This window comes from Erpetoichthys calabaricus, chromosome 1, assembly GCF_900747795.2.
Source record: "Erpetoichthys calabaricus chromosome 1, fErpCal1.3, whole genome shotgun sequence".
In the NCBI taxonomy this organism is placed as follows: Eukaryota; Metazoa; Chordata; class Cladistia; order Polypteriformes; family Polypteridae; genus Erpetoichthys; species Erpetoichthys calabaricus.
The window spans coordinates 352,134,705-352,155,271 of NC_041394.2; the positions used below are offsets into that span (position 1 = coordinate 352,134,705).

Genomic DNA, 20,567 nt, shown 5'->3' on the forward strand with positions numbered 1-20,567 from the left:
CTCTTCAAAGGAGTCAGGAGCAGAGAATGTCGGAGAGAGAGAGAAAAAAGCAAACAAAAATCAATAGGGCTGTTTGGCTTTTAAGTATGCAAAGCACCGCCAGACAAAGCAGCTGCAAGGATGTACAATGTAAAGGTAGTCTTTCAGCATTTTTTAGAGGAGTGTCCGTATCCTCTAGGCCAGTGTGCAAACAGCCCCTCTGCTCACACCCCCTCCGTCAGGAGCAGAGAATGTCAGAGAGAGAGAGAGAGAGAGAAAAACAGACAATCAAAAATCAATACGTGCCCTTCGAGCTTTTAAGTATGCGAAGCACCGTGCGGGAAGCATGTCGCTTGACAAACCAGCTGCACAGAAGGGAGCAACGTGAAGGTAATCTTTCAGCATTTTTAGACGAGCGTCTGTATCGTCTAGGGGTGCGAACAGCCCCCCCGCTCACACCTCCTCCGTCAGGAGCAGAGAATGTCAGAGCAAGAAAGAGAAAAGCAAACAATCAAAAATCAATACGTGCCCTTCGAGCATTTAAGTATGCGAAGCACAGTGTGGGATGCATATCACTTGACAAAGCAGCCATATGTAAGCCCAGCAAGGAAGAGAGCAATGTGAAGGTAATCTTTCAGCATTTTTTGAGGAGCGGCCGTATCCTCTAGGGGTGCGAACAGCCCCCGTGCTCACAATATAGTTGGAGTTTTATTTAATACGTAATACGCACTCTGGTTGGGTAGCTTCTCAGCCATCTGCCAATAGCGTCCCTTGTATGAAATCAACTGGGCAAACCAACTGAGGAAGCATGTACCAGAAATTAAAAGACCCATTGTCTGCAGAAACCCACGAACCAGAAAAAATCCGCAATATATATTTAAAAATGCTTACATAAAAAATCCGTGATAGAGTGAAGGCACGAAAGTCGAAGCATGATATAGCGACGGATTACTGTAAACCATTCCTGGTTTGGGGGTCAGCTCATTGTTGCCCCTCTAATGCCCCTGTTGTTCATTTCATTAACACCACAGCAGCTGAGACTAATTAACAACCCCCTCTGCTACTTAACTGACCAGATCAATAGCCCAAAAGTTTAATTAACTTGATGCTATACTCTGATTAAAAAATTATTCCTTTAATTTTTTGAGCAGTAAATAAGAATGGGGTTTATGGAAGGACAACACAAAAGAAATCAGGATAATCTAACAAAAGCATCACTGCACACCTCAAACTTGTAAAAGATCACCTCGAAGTTCCAGAACAGACAATGTTCTGTAGACGAATCAGGAAAAAGTTGAACTCATCTGTCAAAACACGTGACACGATGCTTGGAGGAAGGAGACAACTCTACACCAATACTAAAGCCTCAAGGTGAAGGGAGCATCATGGGTTGGCCTGCTTTGCATCTTCAGAGCCTGGAGAGCTTGACACTATCAAAGGGACAGTGAATTCAAAACATTGTCAAAAAATCTGAGAGCAAAACATCAGGATAGCAAAAGCTTAACAAAAGTTGAGTTATCATACAAGACAATGAGCCATAACACAGGAAAAAGTCAAAAAGAGAAAGACTTAAACAGAAGGAAACTGGTGTTCTGGAATGGCCAGTAAGAGACACACATTGCTGTTGTCTGACCTAAAGAGAACTGATCAGAAAAAGAGCTCTCAGGAATAAAAGGAACCAAAAAGGTTTGGAGAAAAGGGATGGATTAAAATTCAAGGCTGATCAGCAGCCACATGAAGTTTGGTGGAGGCCATTACTATTAAAGAAGGGTCAACCAGTCTGTAAAGATAGGAAAGTCACAGGGTGGACTGTGAATGTTCAGGACTGAAAAGAAGTCGTCCAATTGTTTGTGAGTTATTAGCTTAGGACAACTGTGGTTGTATGTATTTGGAGCATAATTGAAGATCAGACCACATTGTTAAGATGAATTAAAGCAGATATCCAGGGAATTCGAAAAGGATCACAACCTTCTTTTGCAGCTGTATATTTGGATAGCACTCTTTACCAAGGACATGTTTAGGACTTTTGCATGAAAAATTGCTAAACCTTACATACACATTGATGAAATCTCAAAATATATTTAAGCACACAATAAAACACAGTATTTCTCATAAAAACCGCAAGACCCGACCTTTCAAGCCCATAAACCCCAACCCTAAAACTTGCCCATTTTTTATTTTGCACTTACTTTTTCCAGACTTCTTTGTAGATGGTGGCCAATTTTCCTGAGCTCTAACAGATGTAGTTTTCTTAGTCCCCTTTGGTTTAGACTGTAATGATTCAGTCTTCACATTGACAGAAGGCTCTGGAGATGAACATTGTCTGCCTTGAGAAGAGTCTAACCTGGTCACCACTCCATCTTGACACCCATCATGAAGGTTGTCTTCTTTTACACTGTTCAGATTTGTATGGTTGTGCATCTCAATACTGACAGACTTCTCTTCAAGTTCTTCTTTACTGCCCGCTGCCTGCAGTTCACTGTTCTCCTCCTTGATGCTCAGACTTTCCTGTTTAAGGTAGATGGACTCCAACTCGCAGTCCTCCTCCTTAATATCCATGACATTTCTGTCCACATCACAGCTCTCCTGTTTCACATCCATTGAAATGTTTCAGTAAACATCAGCATTTTCTTTTTCTCTGTAAAAAGAACAGGAATTAACTTCATTAAAACTGCATCACTTAGATCTGAAGTCACTTAAATGTCATTTCACAACACCCTCTCTGTTAAGGTTTATGTAAAGTTTGTCTGTTCATAGCATGCCGACAGTAGCACAGTACTCTTTATTTCAAATTATGAGATGTGAAACAATCTTGGGAGCGGAGGGAAAGTCCAATAAGCTGAAACAAGACAATCAATCTGCTGTGGGTAACCCTAAGAGGAGAAACCAGATAAGCAGCAACCAAATACTAACCTTCATGAATATTCTACTCAAAGAGGATCTTGATAAGAGGAGAGAGGTCAGGTGGTATGTAGGGATGACCGTAATTTACTGACTCGGTACCAATATTGCGGTCTGAATGCTGGTATTGATACCAATGTCAAAAGACTGAGCATCGATCTAACACTACCTTGCAAAGCAAAGTTAGATTTCTCAATGCATCTTTAGAACATGGGAGAATAAATAAATAATAATAATAATAATAAAGGCAGAAACAGGACACACAGGAAAACTGCACATGGGACGCAAACAGGCTGCGGTTTAAACTCGCAATACTGGAGCTGTGCGGCAGGAACACAGACTTCAAATTGTTAATAACTTTTGTAATACTCTCATTATAAGGCATTACCAGTTGAACTTTAGCACCAAAAGATATAAAATTATGAAGTACGGTGGGATAGGATTAGGGAGAGAAAAAAAAAATCTAATCCACTCAATGCATGGAAATGTATGCTGTTTTAACTGGAATAAGTAGTTTACAAGAACCGTATATTGGCTCCAGCAGACCCCTGTGACCCTGTAGTTAGGATATAGTGGGTTGGATACTGGATGGATGAAAAAACCATATGGAGGCTTCATCAAGTATTCAGAGCCTTTCATTTTCTGTACACTTGATTTTGTTGCAGGTTCAATTTTAAATGGATACATTTGACACTTTTGCCCATCAATGCACACTCAATGACAACATGAAAATATATTTTCAAAAAAGTTTAAAAACTGTATTCTCTCATTTCAACATTAGACATATTCAGACACTTTGCTGTGGCTCTTCAGATTGTGTTCAGGTGCATCCTATTTGCTTTCATTCTTCTTGAGATGTGTCTAGAACCTCATTGGAGACCACCTGTGACAAATTGACTTCATTTGACGTCGTTTAGAAAAGCACACGTGTACCTGTGTATGTAAGTCCCCATGATTTAAACTGCATGTCACAATGAAACCTAAGCCAAGATGTCCAAGGAACTCTCCGTAGACCTCTGCAATCAAATTGTGGTCAGGCATAGATAAGGACAAGGGGATAAAAACCATTTCTAAAGCTGTGTGCATTTCCAGTGATACTCTGGCCTTAATAATTGTGAAATGGAAGAATATTGGCACCACCAGGATTTCACCTGGAATGTGCAGTCCAGCCAAACAGAGTAACACTCCAAGATAGGCATTGGTCATGAAGGTGATCAAACACCTAATGGTTGCTGTAACAGAGCTTCAGAAGTTGGGAGAACCAGTTAGAAGAACGAACATCTTGGCAGCACTCCATCAATCAGACATTTATGGTAGAGTGACTAGATGGAAGTCATTATTGAGTAAAAGGCATATAATGGATCACTTGAAGTTTGCCAACTGACATTTAAAGGACTCAGAGCATGAGGAAAAAGATTCTCTGGTTGCATGAGACAGAATTTGAACTATTTGGGCAAAACTCCAACCACTGTCTCGGGCAAAAATCAGGCAATGCTCATCATCTGCCTAATATCATCTCTTCTTTGAAGCATGGTGATGGCAGCATCATGCTATGGAGTGCTCCTCAGCAGCAGGGATGGAAAAAGTGGTCAGAACTGAGGAAAGAATGTATGCAGTCAAATACAGAGAGAACCTTGAGCAAAACCTGCTCCAGAGTACACACAACCTCAGACAGGGGAGATGGCTTTCCTTTCACCATGATAATGACAAAAAGTATACCACCAATACAATGATATGCTGGCTTTGTGGAAAGTTTGAGTGTCTAAGAGTGGTCCAGCTAAAGACCACATTTAAACCCCATAGAACAGCTGTGGAGAGACCTGGTAGATTTTCTGATGCTTCCCATACAATCTAACAGAGCATGAGAAGATCTCAGGTCAGGCTGGGGAGCATGCACTGGTACAGCGTGTTGCCACACCCACCACATGACAAAACAGCTCGCGATCCTTGTTGGCAACACCCTGTTCAGTCCGGTCCTGCAATTGGTCCTCCAACTTGCAGGGAAAACTTGGGGATTGGCGGCAGGATTGGCACAGCCATAAAGTAACTTCAAACAGCTTCCAAAATGGAAGACAGATTTACCAAGAAGAATTCAATAAACTGCCCAAATCCAGGTGTGCTCAGCCTATAGAGACTTGCTTAGGAAGACTCAAAGCTGGAACTGTTGCCAATGGGGCTTCTACAAAGTACAGAAGTGTCTAAGTACATATATAAATGAGAGATTCAGATTTTTGATTTGCATTACATATGCAAACCTTTAAGAAGACATTTTTTCACTTTGTCATTACGTGTTATTGAGTGGACAGTGTTGGGCAAAACTGGCAAATTTAAAATTAAACCCAGAGCACAAAGTGTGCAGAAAGTTGATGGACGACCTTTGCCAGTTATTAACGTCTACAGGAAAATTAGAAAAATTAGAGTGGGAGATAAGTGTAGTTCCTCACAGTATACATTTGTATTCGTTCTCATCTTGTATTCTGTCCACCACAGTCACAGACTCAAGTTCTTCTCAGTTTGTTTTTTTCTTTTACTTACCAGAATTGTAAAGTTCTGTTCTGATGACATTGTGATCTGTGGCGATAGTAGTGAGCAGGTTGAAGAGACCCTGGAAAGGTGGAGATCTGCTCTAGAGAGGAGAGGAATGAGGGTCAGTAGGAACAAGACAGAAAATGTGTGTGAATGTGAGGGAGGTCAGTGGAATGGTGAGGATGAGGGAAATAGAGTTGGTGAAGGTGGATGAGTTTAAATACTTGGGATCAACAGTACAGAGTAAAAGGGCTTGTGGAAGAGAAGTGAAAAAGAGTGCAGGCAGGTTGGAATAGGTGGAGAAGAGTGACAGGAGTGATTAATGATAGACGGATATCAGCAAGAGTGAAAGGGAAGGTCTAGACGGTGGCACTGACCAGAAAGAAGGAGACAGAGCTGGAGGTGGCAGAGTTAAAGATGCTAAGATTTACATTGGGTGTGACGAGGATGGACAGGATTAGAAATGAGGACATAGAGGGTCAGCTCAGGTTGGGAGACAAAGTCAGAGAGGCGAGATTGCATTGGTTTGGTGCAGAGGAGAGATGCTGGAAATATTGGGAGAAGAATGATAAGAATAGAGCTGGCAGGCAGGAGAAAAAGAGGAAGGCTTAAGAGAAGGTTTATGGATGTGGTGAGAGAGGACATGAAAGTGACGAGTGTGACAGAGAAAGAGGACAGAAAGAGATGGAAAAAGATGATCTGCTGTGGCAACCCCTAACGGGAGCAGCCAAAAGAAGAAGACATATCAGAAGTGTAAAGTAGTAATGGGCGAAGGGAAGCCTCAAGAAGCATCGAAATATTTGAAGCAACTGCGTTGAAAACTATGTTGAAGAATTTAACACTCACCTCCCTAGTGACATCTCCTGGCCATCTGCATTAACGTTACACAAACTGATGATTAACTTCAATGACGTCTATTAAACTTTTACTACTTTTATTTTTCAATTGGTAAAGGCTGGCCATGAAGAGAAGGGTACAAGAGGAGCTGAAAATGTATAGGAAACATGATATAAGCATTCAGCTTTTGGTAGTAAGAATCTGCCATGATCGGTCAGATCTCTAGTCAGCCATGAGTGAATTGTTTTCTTAATGGAGCAACAACTGAATTAAGGTCTAGTACACTGTTTTTATTATTTGTTGTTGCTTTGTTGATCTTAATTTCCAAGTAAGTAACTGTGTTTCAACAGGAATTTCACAGAATTTAGTTTGATTACTTTGTTTCAGCTCCAGTAGTTCACATTTGCTTGAAAATATTTCAATAACATCAAGTGCTGTATGCACTTCACTGACATTTTCAAAAAAAAAAAGTAGTGTCGTCTGCCAGCTGTGAGATCCTTATTTTTTTATTTTTTTTTTTTAAATTGAGTTTAATACCTTTAAGTTCACTTTGAGTGACCAACAAACTAAGAATTTCAGAAGTAAGGAGAAAATGTGGGGGGTATGGGTGATAAGAGGCAATGTTGACAAATTCCTCTGAATTTCAAATTGTGGGGAGGTTCCATGAGAAACTTTAACTGAGCCATTACTTCACTTATAAACCGTCATAATTGCTTTTACAAAAAAAAACAAAATAATTAAATTTAAAATTTTTGTAGGGTTTCCCTAAATTCATAAATAGATTTTTGACAAAGAAAAATTCATGTCTTATTGTGTCATATACCCTTTGAAAATCCAGAAATAGAATCACTGGGTCTCCAGACAGCAATTCATTATATTCAGTCAAGTCTAAAATCAAACAGATATTATTAGAACTATAACTATCTTTAACATAACTTGACTGACATTCGTCAACAAGGTCATTTATCCCAAATTTCATTAGAGAATACCAAGGCTAGTATCTTGTAATCATTGTTCAAAAGCGTTACAGAATGCCAATTATCCAAAAGTAAAACATCTTTATTAGGCTTAGGAATTAAGGTAATGATGCCTTGTCTTACTAAATTTGGTCATTCTCTCATTTCAAAACCTTTGAAAGTTGCAATTAAAAATATGAAATGTGATCTAAAAACATTTTATAAAATTCTGAGGTTAGGTCATCGTTCCCAAGTGATTTATTATCTTTTAAATTTTTGATGGCCTATTTCATTTATACTTGTATGCTGGGACCCAAATATGTCAAGATTACTATCTAATATATAAAGTTCGTTATAAAAAATTGGTTGTAAATTCTTCAATTACTGTAGGATTCTCAAAAAGGACCTCATTAATTATGAGCTTTCAAAGTATGTTGATTTTACTTCTATATCTTCTAGACCAGTGGTCCCCAACCTTTTTGACAGAAAGGACCACTTTATTAGATGTAAATTTTTCCACGGACCGGTCGGGGGGGGGGGCAGTTTTAGACACAATTTACATAACATTTCTATTATTATTAAGTTATTAAGCAGTTTGCATACGTTTGCAACCTGAGACTTTTCTTCTTTTTTTGCATATAACAAAGACATATGCTTTGCATTTGCCATTCCAACAGACTGCACATCACAAACATTAACACTGTTCGTGTCTGACGTTTCTATAGGAGGGTGACAATGAGTTAAATTCCAATGGATGTTTTTCAAATGTTGACAAGTAATAAGCAAAAGGAATCACTGAAAACCACAGACAACAAAAACAGCAAAAAAAAAAAAAAAAAAAACAGTACGAGGAAAGTTCGAAGAAAGAGATTTTTTTTACAATGTTTCTGTTTGGGGATCGTTGTGCAAACATGCACAACTGAGCTGCCACCACAGATCTAACTGCTCTGTGGATGATTCGTTCAAGCATTTCAAGGTCACTTCGTTGTAATGAAAGGATCTGCTTAATGTACTTCGTAGTAACGGGATTTCTATAGACTCATGTCATATGGGGAAACTGTCGTGACCATAAAAATACTTTGTTGTAATACTCTGTCACCTCAGTCTCTCCTCTCTCTGCGCCACTGCAAAGCCCCACCCACCAAGCGTTCTGAAAAGTCTGAGTGAGTCGCCGTTGCCGGCAGTTCTCTCGTGGCCCGGCTGTCAGACGGCTGCGGACCGGTAGTGGGCCGCGGACCGGGGGTTGGGGACCCCTGTTCTAGACTAAAAAAAAATTTTCTCCTTTTTCCAACCACTGTCTTCTTGATCTCACAAAGCCCCCTTTTGGCTGGTAAACATTTAAGTTATTAGCTTCTCTGTACCCAACTACATACATATACGTATATACACACACAGATTTACAGAATTTTTTTTTTTGTTGTTTAAATTAACCTATGTTTCAGACAGGACCACTACCAGTCAAAAGTTTTAGAACACCGCAGTTTTTCTTCAAATTTAATCAGTTGAAATACAATGAATGGCCTAAAATGGTGAAAAGGTAAGCAGTAAACTGTCAGAGGTTTACATTTCAGGTTTAGGTTTGCAAAAACTGAAAAAGGGAATTTCAGGGAAAAACTAATAGGTTACAACCTACAGATGTTCTGCAGCAATTCAAGTAAATGAAGCCTTGAACGCTGAAGCAAACAACTTGCACAGGTGTCCCAACTTGTGTTGATTACTTACAAACCATCTGTGTGTCTTAAAGCAGAGTTGGACCAGACTGTTACTACACTCCCTGAAGTAACATTTGGACAATATTCCAGTGATGATGGCAAGAAAATGGCAATTAAATCAAATGAGGCAGGGCATTATTTCCATTAGATGTGTAGGTCTTTCATTTAGAGAAGTGTATAATGGTATATGACTTTATCCCAGATGCGTTTTCCTCTTACCATAAAGTTGACCACATCACTGTGAATAATTATATTACAGTTTATTATCTATAAATGAACTTAACATATCAGACAAGATAAATGCATATTGCACTAATTAAATCATAACACTGACCCACCAGTGACATTTCAATGGCCAACTTACAGTCATGGCCGAAATTATCGGCACCCCTGGAATTTTCCCAGAAAATGCACCATTTCTCTCAGAAAATTATTACAATTACAAATGTTTTTGTATAAACATGTTTATTTCCTTTATGTGCAATGGAACAACACAAAAAAACAAAAAAAGCCAAATCTGACATCATGTCACACAGAACTCCAAAAATGCGCCGGACAAAATTATTGGCACCGTTTCAAAATTGTGGGTAAATCGTTTTATTTCAAGCATATGATGCTCGTTTGAACTCACCTGTGGCAAGAAACAGGTGCTGGCAATACAGCAATCACACCTGAAGCCAGTTAAAATGGAGAACAATTGACTGAACCTTTCTGTTGTGTGTCTGACTGTGCCACACTAAGCATGGAGAACAGAAAGAAGAGCAGAGGGGTATTTTCCGTATGTCGCTTAAATCATCCGAGATCAGATGCCTGATCTTGGATGAGTTAATGCCGGTGAAACTCATCGGTCGGTTAACTCATAAGTCGGTTTTTCAAACGCAGCCGTGTAGTAGGTTAGTTTAGCTGGATCTAATCATCCGAGATGAATGCGCGTGCATGCACTGATTGAAAAGCCCATATATATTGAGACTAGAAAACATGATCAGCAAGTCTTTGATAGGCTGTAACAAAATGATGGGCGCATTTTTTTTTTCATCACACAAGCAGAGCAAGACCTTTTATTCGAAGGACATGAAGAATTTCAAGATTTAAGACGCACAAGGGGTAACACTGCAAAAGAAGCCCAAACCAGAAAAGACAGCTGGCTAAAAGTGGCCAGCAAATTTAATGCTAAGTAGTGTGCATTGTACTTACTGAAAGCAGCGTTTCATTTCCTATGTGTCAGATTAATTTAATATGTCAATTCCAGATCAAACGTGAGCACAAGGGGAGCATGGGAACAGGTTAAAGTGAAGTACAAGAATATACTTCAAACTGGTAAATATTGGTATATGACTATTTAAAGAATTGTTGACATAAAGAATCATATATAATGTAAAGAACATTAATTTTAAAGCTAATAAGAAGGCAGACAAGCAAAAAACAGGTGGAGGTCCACACAGTCCAGACCTAACCCCTGCAGAAGAGTTGGCTCTCCAGCAAAATGCCTATCGCCCCGTTTCTGAGGGCATTCCAGGGGGAAGCTCCTCCTCAGAACCAGTGGCAGGAGGCAGTGGTCACTTCATTTCAGATAAAGGATGGTCATTGCATATACAGGTGCTGGTCATAAAATTAGAGTATCATGACAAAGTTGATTTATTTCAGTAATTCCATTCAAAAAGTGAAACTTGTATATTAGATTCATTCATTACATACAGACTGATGTTTAATCAAATGTTTATTTCTTTTAATGTTGATGATTATAACTGACAACTAATGAAAGTCCCAAATTCAGTATCTCGGAAAATTAGAATATTGTGAAAAGGTTCAATATTGAAGACACCTGGTGCCACACTCTAATCAGCTAATTAACTCAAAACACCTGCAAAAGCCTTTAAATGGTCTCTCAGTCAAGTTCTGTAGGCTACACAATCATGGGGAAGACTGCTGACTTGACAGTTGTCCAAAACACGACCATTGACACCTTGCACAAGGAGGGCAAGACACAAAAGGTCATTACTAAAGAGGCTGGCTGTTCACAGAGCTCTGTGTCCAAGCACATTAATAGAGAGGCGAAGGGAAGGACAAGATGTGGTAGAAAAAAGTGTACAAGCAATAGGGATAACCGCACCCTGGAGAGGATTGTGAAACAAAACTCATTCAAAAATGTGGGGGAGATTCACAAAGAGTGGACTGCAGCTGGAGTCAGTGCTTCAAGAACCACCACACACAGACGTATGTAAGACTTGAACAAGAGACAGTGTCAGAAGCGTTTTGCCTGGGCTAAAGACAAAAAGGACTGGACTGCTGCTTTCTAATGAAAGAAAATTTTGCATTTCCTTTGGAAATCAAGGTCCCAGAGTCTGGAGGAAGAGAGGGGAGGCACAGAATCCATGTTGCGTGAGGTCCAGTGTAAAGTTTCCACAGTCAGTGATGGTTTGGGGTGCCATGTCATCTGCTGGTGTTGGTTCATTGTGTGTTCTGAGGTCCAAGGTCAACGCAGCCGTCTATCAGGAAGTTTTAGAGCACTTCATGCTTTCTGCTGCTGACAAACTTTATGGAGATGCAGATTTCATTTTCCAACAGGACCTGGCACCTGCACACAGTGCCAAAGCTACCAGTACCTGGTTTACGGACCATGGTATCCCTGTTCTTGATTGGCCAACAAGCTCGCCTGACCTTAACCCCATACATCAAAAGTCAAACTCAGCGAAGACGGGCTCTCACAACCACACAGACAGTAGGCATTGCTTTAAATTTTTTTGCAAGCGGCACTTTTTTTATATACTGTAGGCGATGCAGAAAATCTCTCTAAAAGTGCAGTTTGCCAGGCAATTCGTAAAGTCTGTTTGGCTCTGAAATGTTTCCTTTGGGTTTTCATAGTGTTTCCTGGACACCTGCGTGTGCAGACAATAAAAGAGGCATTTCATGTCATTGCAGGTAGGTAATACACAGGCTAAAACACTAACAGTTCCATAAAGAATCTCACAATCAGCCTAACATTCTCATTACCCAGGATTTCCAAATGTGATTGGGGCACTTGGGACTGATCAGAGTGGAGTTTGATCAAACATTATTCATCAGGAGGAGAGGTACATTTTCCAAATAATCAGACACAAGTGTCTTCATCAAATATTTGACCTTCGTCAATATCTCGTTGGTCAGACAAGTTCTAGGGATATGACATTCCCTACAACTGACCCAACAAAAAAAAGAGGGCTATATGGAACATACCTATGGCACATTTCAATGACAAATATATGCAATGACCATCCTTCACCCGAAATGAAGTGACCACTGCATCCTGTCACTGGTTCGGAGGAGGAGCTTCCCCCTGGAATGCCCTCAGAAACAGGGCGATGGGCATTTTGCTGGAGAGCCAACTCTTCTGCAGGGGCTAGCTCTGGACCGCGTGGTCCTCCACCTGTTTTTAGCTTTAAAATTAAATGTTTTTTATATTATGTGTGATTCTTTATGTCAACAATTCTTTAAATAGTTATATACCAATATTTACCAGTTTGAAGTATATTCTTGTACTTCACTGTAACCTGTTTCCATGTTCTCCTTGTGCTCATGTTTGATCTGGAATTATGACATATTAAATAATAATTAATCTGACAAATAGGAAATGAAACGCTGCATTCAGTAAGTACAATGCACACTACTTGGCGTTGAATTTGTCGACCACTTTTTGCCAGCTGTCTTTTCTGGTTTGGGCTGCTTTTGCAGTGTTACCCCTTGTGCATATTAAATCTTGAAATTCTTCATGTCCTTCGAATAAAAGGTCTTGCTCCGCTTGTGTGAAAAAAAATGCGCCCGTTCTTTCGTCATTTTGTTACAGCCTATCAAAGACTTGCTGATCATATTTTCTAGACTCAATATATATGGGCTTTTCAATCAGAGCGGGCGCGTGCATTCATCTCGGATGATTAGATCCAGCTCGACTAATTTACTACATGGCTGCATTTGAAAAACCGACTTTTCAGGGATGAGTTTCACTGGCATTAACTCGTCCAAAATGAGGCATCTGATCTCGGATGATTTAAGCGACGTACGGAAAATACCCCCCTGCTCCGAGCAGGTTTGAGGATTAGGATGTGTTGCTATGACAACACTTCCAGCAAGAGTTTTGAAAAACCGACAGATCCAGGATCAGGCCAAATCGTCAGCAATTAAATCCGGCTAAACGAGTAATCCACATACGAAAAGTACCCCCCAGAGAATTGTCTGAGGACTTGAGAACAAAAACTGTGGAAAAATATCAACAATCTCAAGGCTACAAGTCCATCTCCAGAGATCTTCATGTTCCTTTGTCCACTGTGCGCAACATAATCAAGAAGTTCACAACACATGGCACTGTAGCTTCTACTGTTTACAGAAAACGGAATGAGGTCTACGAAGAAAAGAACATGGTACCTACAGTCAAACATGGTGGAGGTTCTAAGATGTTTTGGGGATGTCTTGCTGCCTCTGGCACTGGATGCCTTGACTGTGTGCAAGGCATCATGAAATCTTAAGACTACTAAAAGATATTGGGGCGCAAAGTATGGCCCAGTCCTGCGGTGGGTTGGCACCCTGCCCGGGATTGGTTCCTGCCTTGTGCCCTGTGTTGGCTGGGATTGGCTCCAGCAGGCCCCCGTGACCCTGTGTTCGGATTCAGCGGGTTGGAAAATGGATGGATGGAAGTATGGCCCAGTGTCAGAAAGCTGGGTCTGTGTCAGAAGTCATGGGTGTTCCAGCAGGACAATGACCCCAAACATACCTCTAAAAGCACTCAGAAATGGTTGAAGACAAAGCGCTGGAGAGTTCTGAAGTGGCCAGCAATGAGTTTGGATCTAAATCTGATTGAACACTTATGGAGAGATCTCAAAATTGCTGTTGAGAGAAGGAGTCCTTCATATCTGAGAAACCTTGAGCAGTTTGCAAAAGAAGAGTGGTCGGAAATTCCAGTTGAGAGGTGTAACAAGCTTGTTGATGGTTATACGAAGCGCTTGATTTCAGTTATTTTTTCCAAAGGGCGTGCAACCAAATATTAAGTAGAGGGTGCCAATAATTTTGTCCAGCCTGGTTTTTGAGTTGTGTGTGAAATGATGTCAGATTTGGCCTTTTTTCTCTGTTTTTTTGTGTTGCTCCAATGCACATAAAGGAAATAAACATGTGTATACCAAAACATTTGTAATTGCAACAATTTTCTGGGAGAAATGGTGCATTTTTAAGAAAAATTCCAGGGGTGCCGATAATTTCGGCCATGACTGTAAAAGCAAATGGTGTTGACTCCACCTGTACCTTATTAAAAACAAAATGAGAATTCCTGCCTAAAAATATGTCACTAATACTAACCAGTTACTAAAACACTATGCAACAAGTCCCTTGACATAAGAGATGCTTGTATGTTAGGTAAAGGGGCTGAACATTCTATTCAACAGGTTTATTTTTAACCAAAAAAAGAAATGTAACCAATTGTGTCATAAATATTGTAAGTCACCTTGAATAAAGACATCAGCAAAATATATAAAGGTAAATGTAGTTGAGCGTTTGACCGCTATTTTTGGAGAAGTCCATTATTGAACACGAATTAAATAATTGTAGTAAGTTCCCTTTTCAAACCTGCTATATACAATTGCATGTTGATAATGCATCCATTAACTCTAACTACAAGATATACTGTATATATTTTTTTAAGACTTGGCACACTGTATTAATCCCCGAGGTGATATTGTCTTTTCGCATGACCTTTATGGGACAGAGTGCGGGGTTGGCCATTGTACAGCAAGAGCCCCTGAAAAAATTTTCAGGTTAAGGGCCTTGCTCAAGGGTCCTTCTGGCAGTAAAGAGATTTGAATCTGCATCCTACCAAATACTAGCATATGTAAGAGATGGATACCATCATATGCAGAATACAGTTAGTATGAACTAATCTATTATTAAATAAACTCAACTACACTCATAGGTTTGCAATCTCAACAAAAACAAACCATTAACTAAATCAACTGCTCTGTTAAGAATTCTTATCTCAATCTAAGTTTGGTATTCGATTTTGTGTAACTTTTTCCGGTTTTATCCTGTGTATTAAAAACTAAGAACCGTAGGCCTTATATTGGTTATATCAATTATCATGTTATGTATTCTTGGCATGTGTAGATTTTTTTTAATAAAAAGTAAACGATACAACACTACATGTCTCGCAAAAATACTCATTTAGTTGGAAGAATTCAAATACCTGTACACCCGAGTTCGTAACTCAATGGAAAATGAGATCTAAACTTCATAGAAATAAAATGTAATTGTCTCTCTGAAGAGATGTTCGGGTGTTTGTGGGATTTATTAGAAAATAATTTATCGTAAAACCACTTGCCAGGTAATCGGTTGAGTATTATTGCCATTTTAAACGGAAACAACAAGGAGGTTTAAGTTGGCTAACTGTTCTCCCTTTTACTCCCACCTTAAATCGTGGTACCCCAAACGGCTCTTTTTTGTTCATATTTGCTCTCAGATGCTGATCGGAGGAGGAGGTTGTGTGTGCGCTTTCTCTTATCTGATGGAGTTTTGGGACACAATGGCTGTACTGCCCTCACGAGTGTATCTTTACTTTGACTGTGTGTTGCGGTGGACGTTTTACTCACATCTCTTTAAAAAAAGACAAAGCGTAGTTTGACTATGAAATTGCCTTCTTCTCAAGCTCAAAGAATTCGGGGATCCTACGGAACACGGACAGAAGATACGGCTAAGGATGGCGAAGTTTCTCGGTGGTTTTAAAGTAGAATCAAGTCTCAACAACACGAAGTGGCGCGAGCCGCATACAAAAACAATGAATGGCGAGTACCGAATGACACACAGAAATGCAGTCGAGAACAATCTTTAACATTCCGTAGCGTGTCTTAACTCGGAGTGAAGTTGAAAGATAGAAGCAAAATCCACATCAGAAAAATCAAGACTCCAAACTCGAACCACTTACCCTTTGCCTCTGGGTGACATGATGCTTTTTTAAAAGTCTGCTGACTCAACCGTCTCGATCCAGTTCTCCAATTTACAACTCAAAAGTAAAAAAGACACGAAACGCACGTGCACACCAATTTTGTTTTCTTCGCCATTGATGGCGTCACATTTGAGGCATTTGGCCGATTACCCAAGTAGTTTTACCAAACAGCTACGTCATTCAAGGCGACGGAAACAGAAGCCACGTTTTTGTCTCGCTTTGTGTGATAGCCACACATCGTATTTCACTTTGCTCACTGACCGCTACGCGATCTGTGGTGCCTGTCGCTACCCGATCTGCGGTGCCTACCCGATTTGCGCGCGCATGCGCAGAGCTTAACTATTACGACCCTGCACGATCTGCGTTTTTTTTACTTTGCGACACGAGTCCCCATCCGATTTGTCTCGCGCTTTCAATACGCCTGCGCGCGCAAATCTGGTAGGCACGCAGATCGGGTAGCGACAAATGTCACATCTGTCCGCCGACTTCAATGTTTGTCGCATTTGATTACGTAACAAGTCGTCTTCGTGCTCGCGCATTTGCTCGCTCTCGTATATATGAGTCTGCGCGTCGCCGCCAGTGTTTTTCCTCTCTGTTTCACTTTAAAACTATGAATTCATAATTACACTCATCTGTAAGGTGTCGTGAGTGGCATAGAGTGTGGTCTGTGTGGACATTTTATGTTACTTTAAAAAATCAGGCTCTCTGCATGCCGGCGTAGAATAGGCTGTCTGTGACGTCATATTAGGCGACGAAAACGAAACTTTTTGAATAGTTAAAGTAAACTGGAGGCCGCAGACGAGACGTTAAGCTGTTGTTCTTCAGTGGATCGACTTTTAAAAAGAATCTCATCGCCCAGAGGCAGAAGGTAAGTGATGTACGTTTGGGCCGTCACTTTATGAATGTTGGATTTTTTTGGAATTAAAATTTTCTTTCCTGTGCGGCTCCTTTCACTTTATATTGTCGTGTCCCGTTCCTACCTCAGTGCTCATGGGAACCCCTCCATTCCTTGCTGTGTATTTCTTCTTTTAGTGTTCTCGTGAAATAGCCCCTTTCTTATAGTTTTAGGAAAAGGTGATATCGCATAGAAACTTACGTGAGTCAAAGATACGCACGTGAAAGCGGTACGATCATTGCGTTCCCAAAAAATCCATCCAGTAAAATGAGATCGCACACAAAACCTCTTGTGCTGCTACATCAGAGAGCAATATGATAATAAAGACAAAACAAGGCCGATTGAGGTTCTGCGATTTGAGGTAGAAAGGAAAATGCGAGTTAGCAGCCAACGTTCTGCTTCCTCGTGTCTGTTAAGACAGAAGTAACAGTCAAGCGGAGACCCAGCTGGCAGTTGTACGGTAACATGAATTATCCATCCATCCATTTTCCAACCCGCTGAATCCGAATACAGGGTCACGGGGGAACATGAATTAATTCCTGCCAAATTCTACACAACTCTTGAGCAGCTACTCAGAGACAATTTCATTTTTTTTTTCCAGTTTCAGATAAGAGATTTCCCCATTAAGGTATGAGATTGATTTCTTCTAATTAAATGAGTATGAGCCATGTATTGTAGGACAGTGTATTTTTTTATTACATAGGTTGCACTTTTCAAGAATATCTAACATAAACAGTGCTATATAGCTAACATCTGAGCATTATTTATAGGTTTAAAAAAGAAGGGCATAAGCATAATATGTTGAACTAGGGGGCTCCGCCTCCTGCTCGCTTCGCTCGCCAACCCCTGGTCTTGGGTAACCCGAAATACATTTGATAGAGATTATTGTCTTTCTTGGTGATTGTTACATATGTATCATGTTCACTGCCACGATATCTGTAGGTCTATGTAATATATGTAAATGACAATAGCAGTTTAATTGTTATGTTATGTAGGTATAGATGTGCAGATCTATGTATGAGACATATTGGAGTGTAAAGGTGTAGATGGCGTATATAGGAAGTACAGATATACACAATATGTGTAGTATAGATGGAGTGTTGTCCGTGAATGAGTGTTCCCTGGTATGGAGTTATTATAATCTTAACGTTAACGTCACATGAATGCCGAACTCTTGAGAAGGCTACATAAAGTTGTCCATGTCTAAATACAGGCTCAAAGAGGTAAAGGCCGACTCTATCCATGGTATGTCTTTGGGATTTGTTGATTGTCATTGCAAATGCAGCTTTAATGGAAGATTGGCGTCGTTTAAGTGAACAGTATTGTTAGCAGCCATTAATAATGTATCACTGTAATGTGCTTCACATATGCTGTGTAGTTTGGACGTTTGGGGATTCCGTCCATATAATATGGAGCGTTCGTTTATTCATATTATACCTCTGGTGTCGTGTGTGTGTTGTCTGTGTTTGTCGTTGTAGGCGCTCCGTACTATGTCGGGTTTGATCATGCTGTGGTTTGTGGACATTTGGGGACTCCGTACTTTGTCTGGTTTGACTGTGGGGCGGGACGCCGAGGCCTCTTGTGTTTGTTACTTCCGTGAGTACTTATAATATTGTATTACTGTAATGTGATTCACATATGCTGTGGAGTCCGGATCTTTGGGGCGTCTGTACTATCCTGGGTTTTTGGCTGCGGTGTTTTAGACGTGCGTTGTAGGCGCTTGCACCTTCCGTACTATGTCGGGTCTGACTATGCCGTGTAGTGTGGGCGTGCACTGTTCCGTACTCCTCCATCTGGTCTCGTGTCTGTGTGTTCCGTGGTTGTACTGTTAGTAATGTATCACTGTAATGTGCTTCACATATGCTGTGTACTCTGGATGTTTGGGGATTCTGTCCGTTTAATACGGAGCGTTCGTTTATTAATATTATACCTCCGGTGCCATGTGTGTGTTTCATGTGGTTGTCGTTGTAGGCGCATGCGCCCTCCGTACTATCTCGGGTTTGACTATGCTGTGTCTTGTGGACGTTTGGGGACTCCATACTCTCTCCAGTTTGATTGTGGGGCGGGACGCCGAAGTGTCTTGTGTTTGTTTTTTCTGTGAGCACTCATATTATTGTATTACTGAAATGTGATTCACATATGCTGTGGAGTCTGTATCTCTGGGGCTTCTGTACCATCTCGGGGGTTTTGCCTGCGGTGTGTTAGACGCGCGTTGTAGGCGCCCGCACCTTCCGTACTATGTCGGGTTTGACTATGCTGTGTAGTGTGGACGGTTAGGGTTCTGTATTGTCTGGGCTCGTTGCTTTATTTCCTATTTCCGTTAGCTGAGCTGTTTCGTTTTTGGCGGTGTATCAGAATTCGCTTGCGGTGGTTAGCTATGGTTCAGAAGCGCGTTGTAGGCGCCTGCGCTTTCCGTACTATCTCGGTTTTGATTATGCTGTGTGTTGTGGACCTTTGTGGGCTCCGTAGTTTTTCCCGTTTCACTCTGGGGCGGTGGGCTGAATCCTCCTCTTTTCTGTGTGGCTGTGTCGTTAGTCGTTAGCTATGGGCGCGTTGTCGCTTCATGTCTTATTTACGTTAGTTGACCTCTTTCATGTTTGAGCCGTGACTCCTTCATTCACGGTGGATCAGACTTCGCTTGCGCCTTCCATACTATCGTTGTGGACCCTTGCGGACTCCGTAGTGTCTTCCGTTTGACTCCAGGGTGCAGTGCAGAATCCTCTTTTCTGTGTGGCTGTGTCGTTAGTCGTTAGCTATGGGCGCGTTGTTGCTTCATGTCTTATTTACGTTAGTTGAGCTCTTTCGTTTTTGAGCCGTAACTCCTTCATTCGCGGTGGATCAGATTTCGCTTGCGGTTTATGAGACGCGCGCTGTAGGCGCCTGCGCACTATGTCTCCTGGGTCCATCGCCGTGTACCTGCGTCTGTGCCTTCCGGTTTACCGAGACCTGCGTCTATGCCTTCCGGTTTACCATTCTCGGTTAGTAATATGGATACCTTCTTCTTCAGCAGATCATCTGTCTCCATCAGTCCCTGTCTTTTACATTATTTTCTGCCTTCATGTCCTCCCTCACCAACTCCATAAACCTCCTCTTTGGATTTACTCGTGTCATCTTGCCTGGCGGTTTCATCCTCCATATTCTTTTCGGATGTACCCCTCATGTCTCCTCTGCACGTGCCCAAACCATCTCAGTCTCACCCCTGTCATGTGGTCACCAAGCAGTCGCGCCTTTGTTGTCCCTCTAATATACTCATACCTAATCCAGTCTACCCTTGTTACTCTGAATAAAAATCGTAGCATCTTCAACTCTGCCATTTTCAGCTCTTTCTCTTGTCTTTGCTTCAGTGCCACCATCTCCAAATCATACAACATTGCTGGTCTCGCTATCACTTTATAGACCTTTCATTTCAGTCTTGCAGTTACACTTCTATCACAACTCACTCCTGCCACCTTTTTGTTGAATTCCAATAGTTCTATTAAACCAGTAAACCCGCGATTCTCTACAGAATCGCAAAAACAAGAATGGCAATTAGTTTCTGTTCTCTCCAATATTTGTAGGGATGTAAGATCATGGAGGGTGGGAGCATCCTGGGAAAGTATTAATTTAATGAAATAAATATATTTGTAGTAAAGCGGTTTCGTTTTGGAGCCATGACTCATTTGGTTCTGGTGTTTCAGAAGCGCGTTGTAGGCGCCTTCGTTCATTGTTAGCTAGACATCGTTTGCTGTTAGGAATTATAATTGGACTGCTGACCGCAGGCACTGTGGAGTAGCTGACTGCTGGCACTGTCAGTAGTCACCACTACC

General features: G+C 41.0%; 2 protein-coding genes across 2 annotated transcripts in view; one reads left to right on the forward strand and one right to left on the reverse strand.

Annotated features, from left to right (window-relative positions):
- Window positions 1-15,999, reverse strand: part of LOC114668818 (zinc finger protein 501-like) — a 39,803-nt gene extending 23,804 nt beyond the window's left edge. The window contains exons 1-2 of the mRNA XM_028824782.2: window positions 15,846-15,999; window positions 2,169-2,617 (exon numbers count right to left, since the gene is read on the reverse strand). Coding sequence (XP_028680615.2) covers window positions 2,169-2,580 — 412 coding nt within the window. The 5' untranslated portion in view covers window positions 2,581-2,617; window positions 15,846-15,999. The remainder of the gene's footprint in view (window positions 1-2,168; window positions 2,618-15,845) is intronic.
- Window positions 16,000-16,429: 430 nt separating this feature from the next.
- LOC114669018 (gastrula zinc finger protein XlCGF52.1-like) overlaps window positions 16,430-20,567 on the forward strand; it is a 39,659-nt gene continuing 35,521 nt past the window's right edge. The window contains exon 1 of the mRNA XM_028825113.2: window positions 16,430-16,734. The gene's annotated coding sequence lies outside the window, so the exon portion shown is untranslated. The remainder of the gene's footprint in view (window positions 16,735-20,567) is intronic.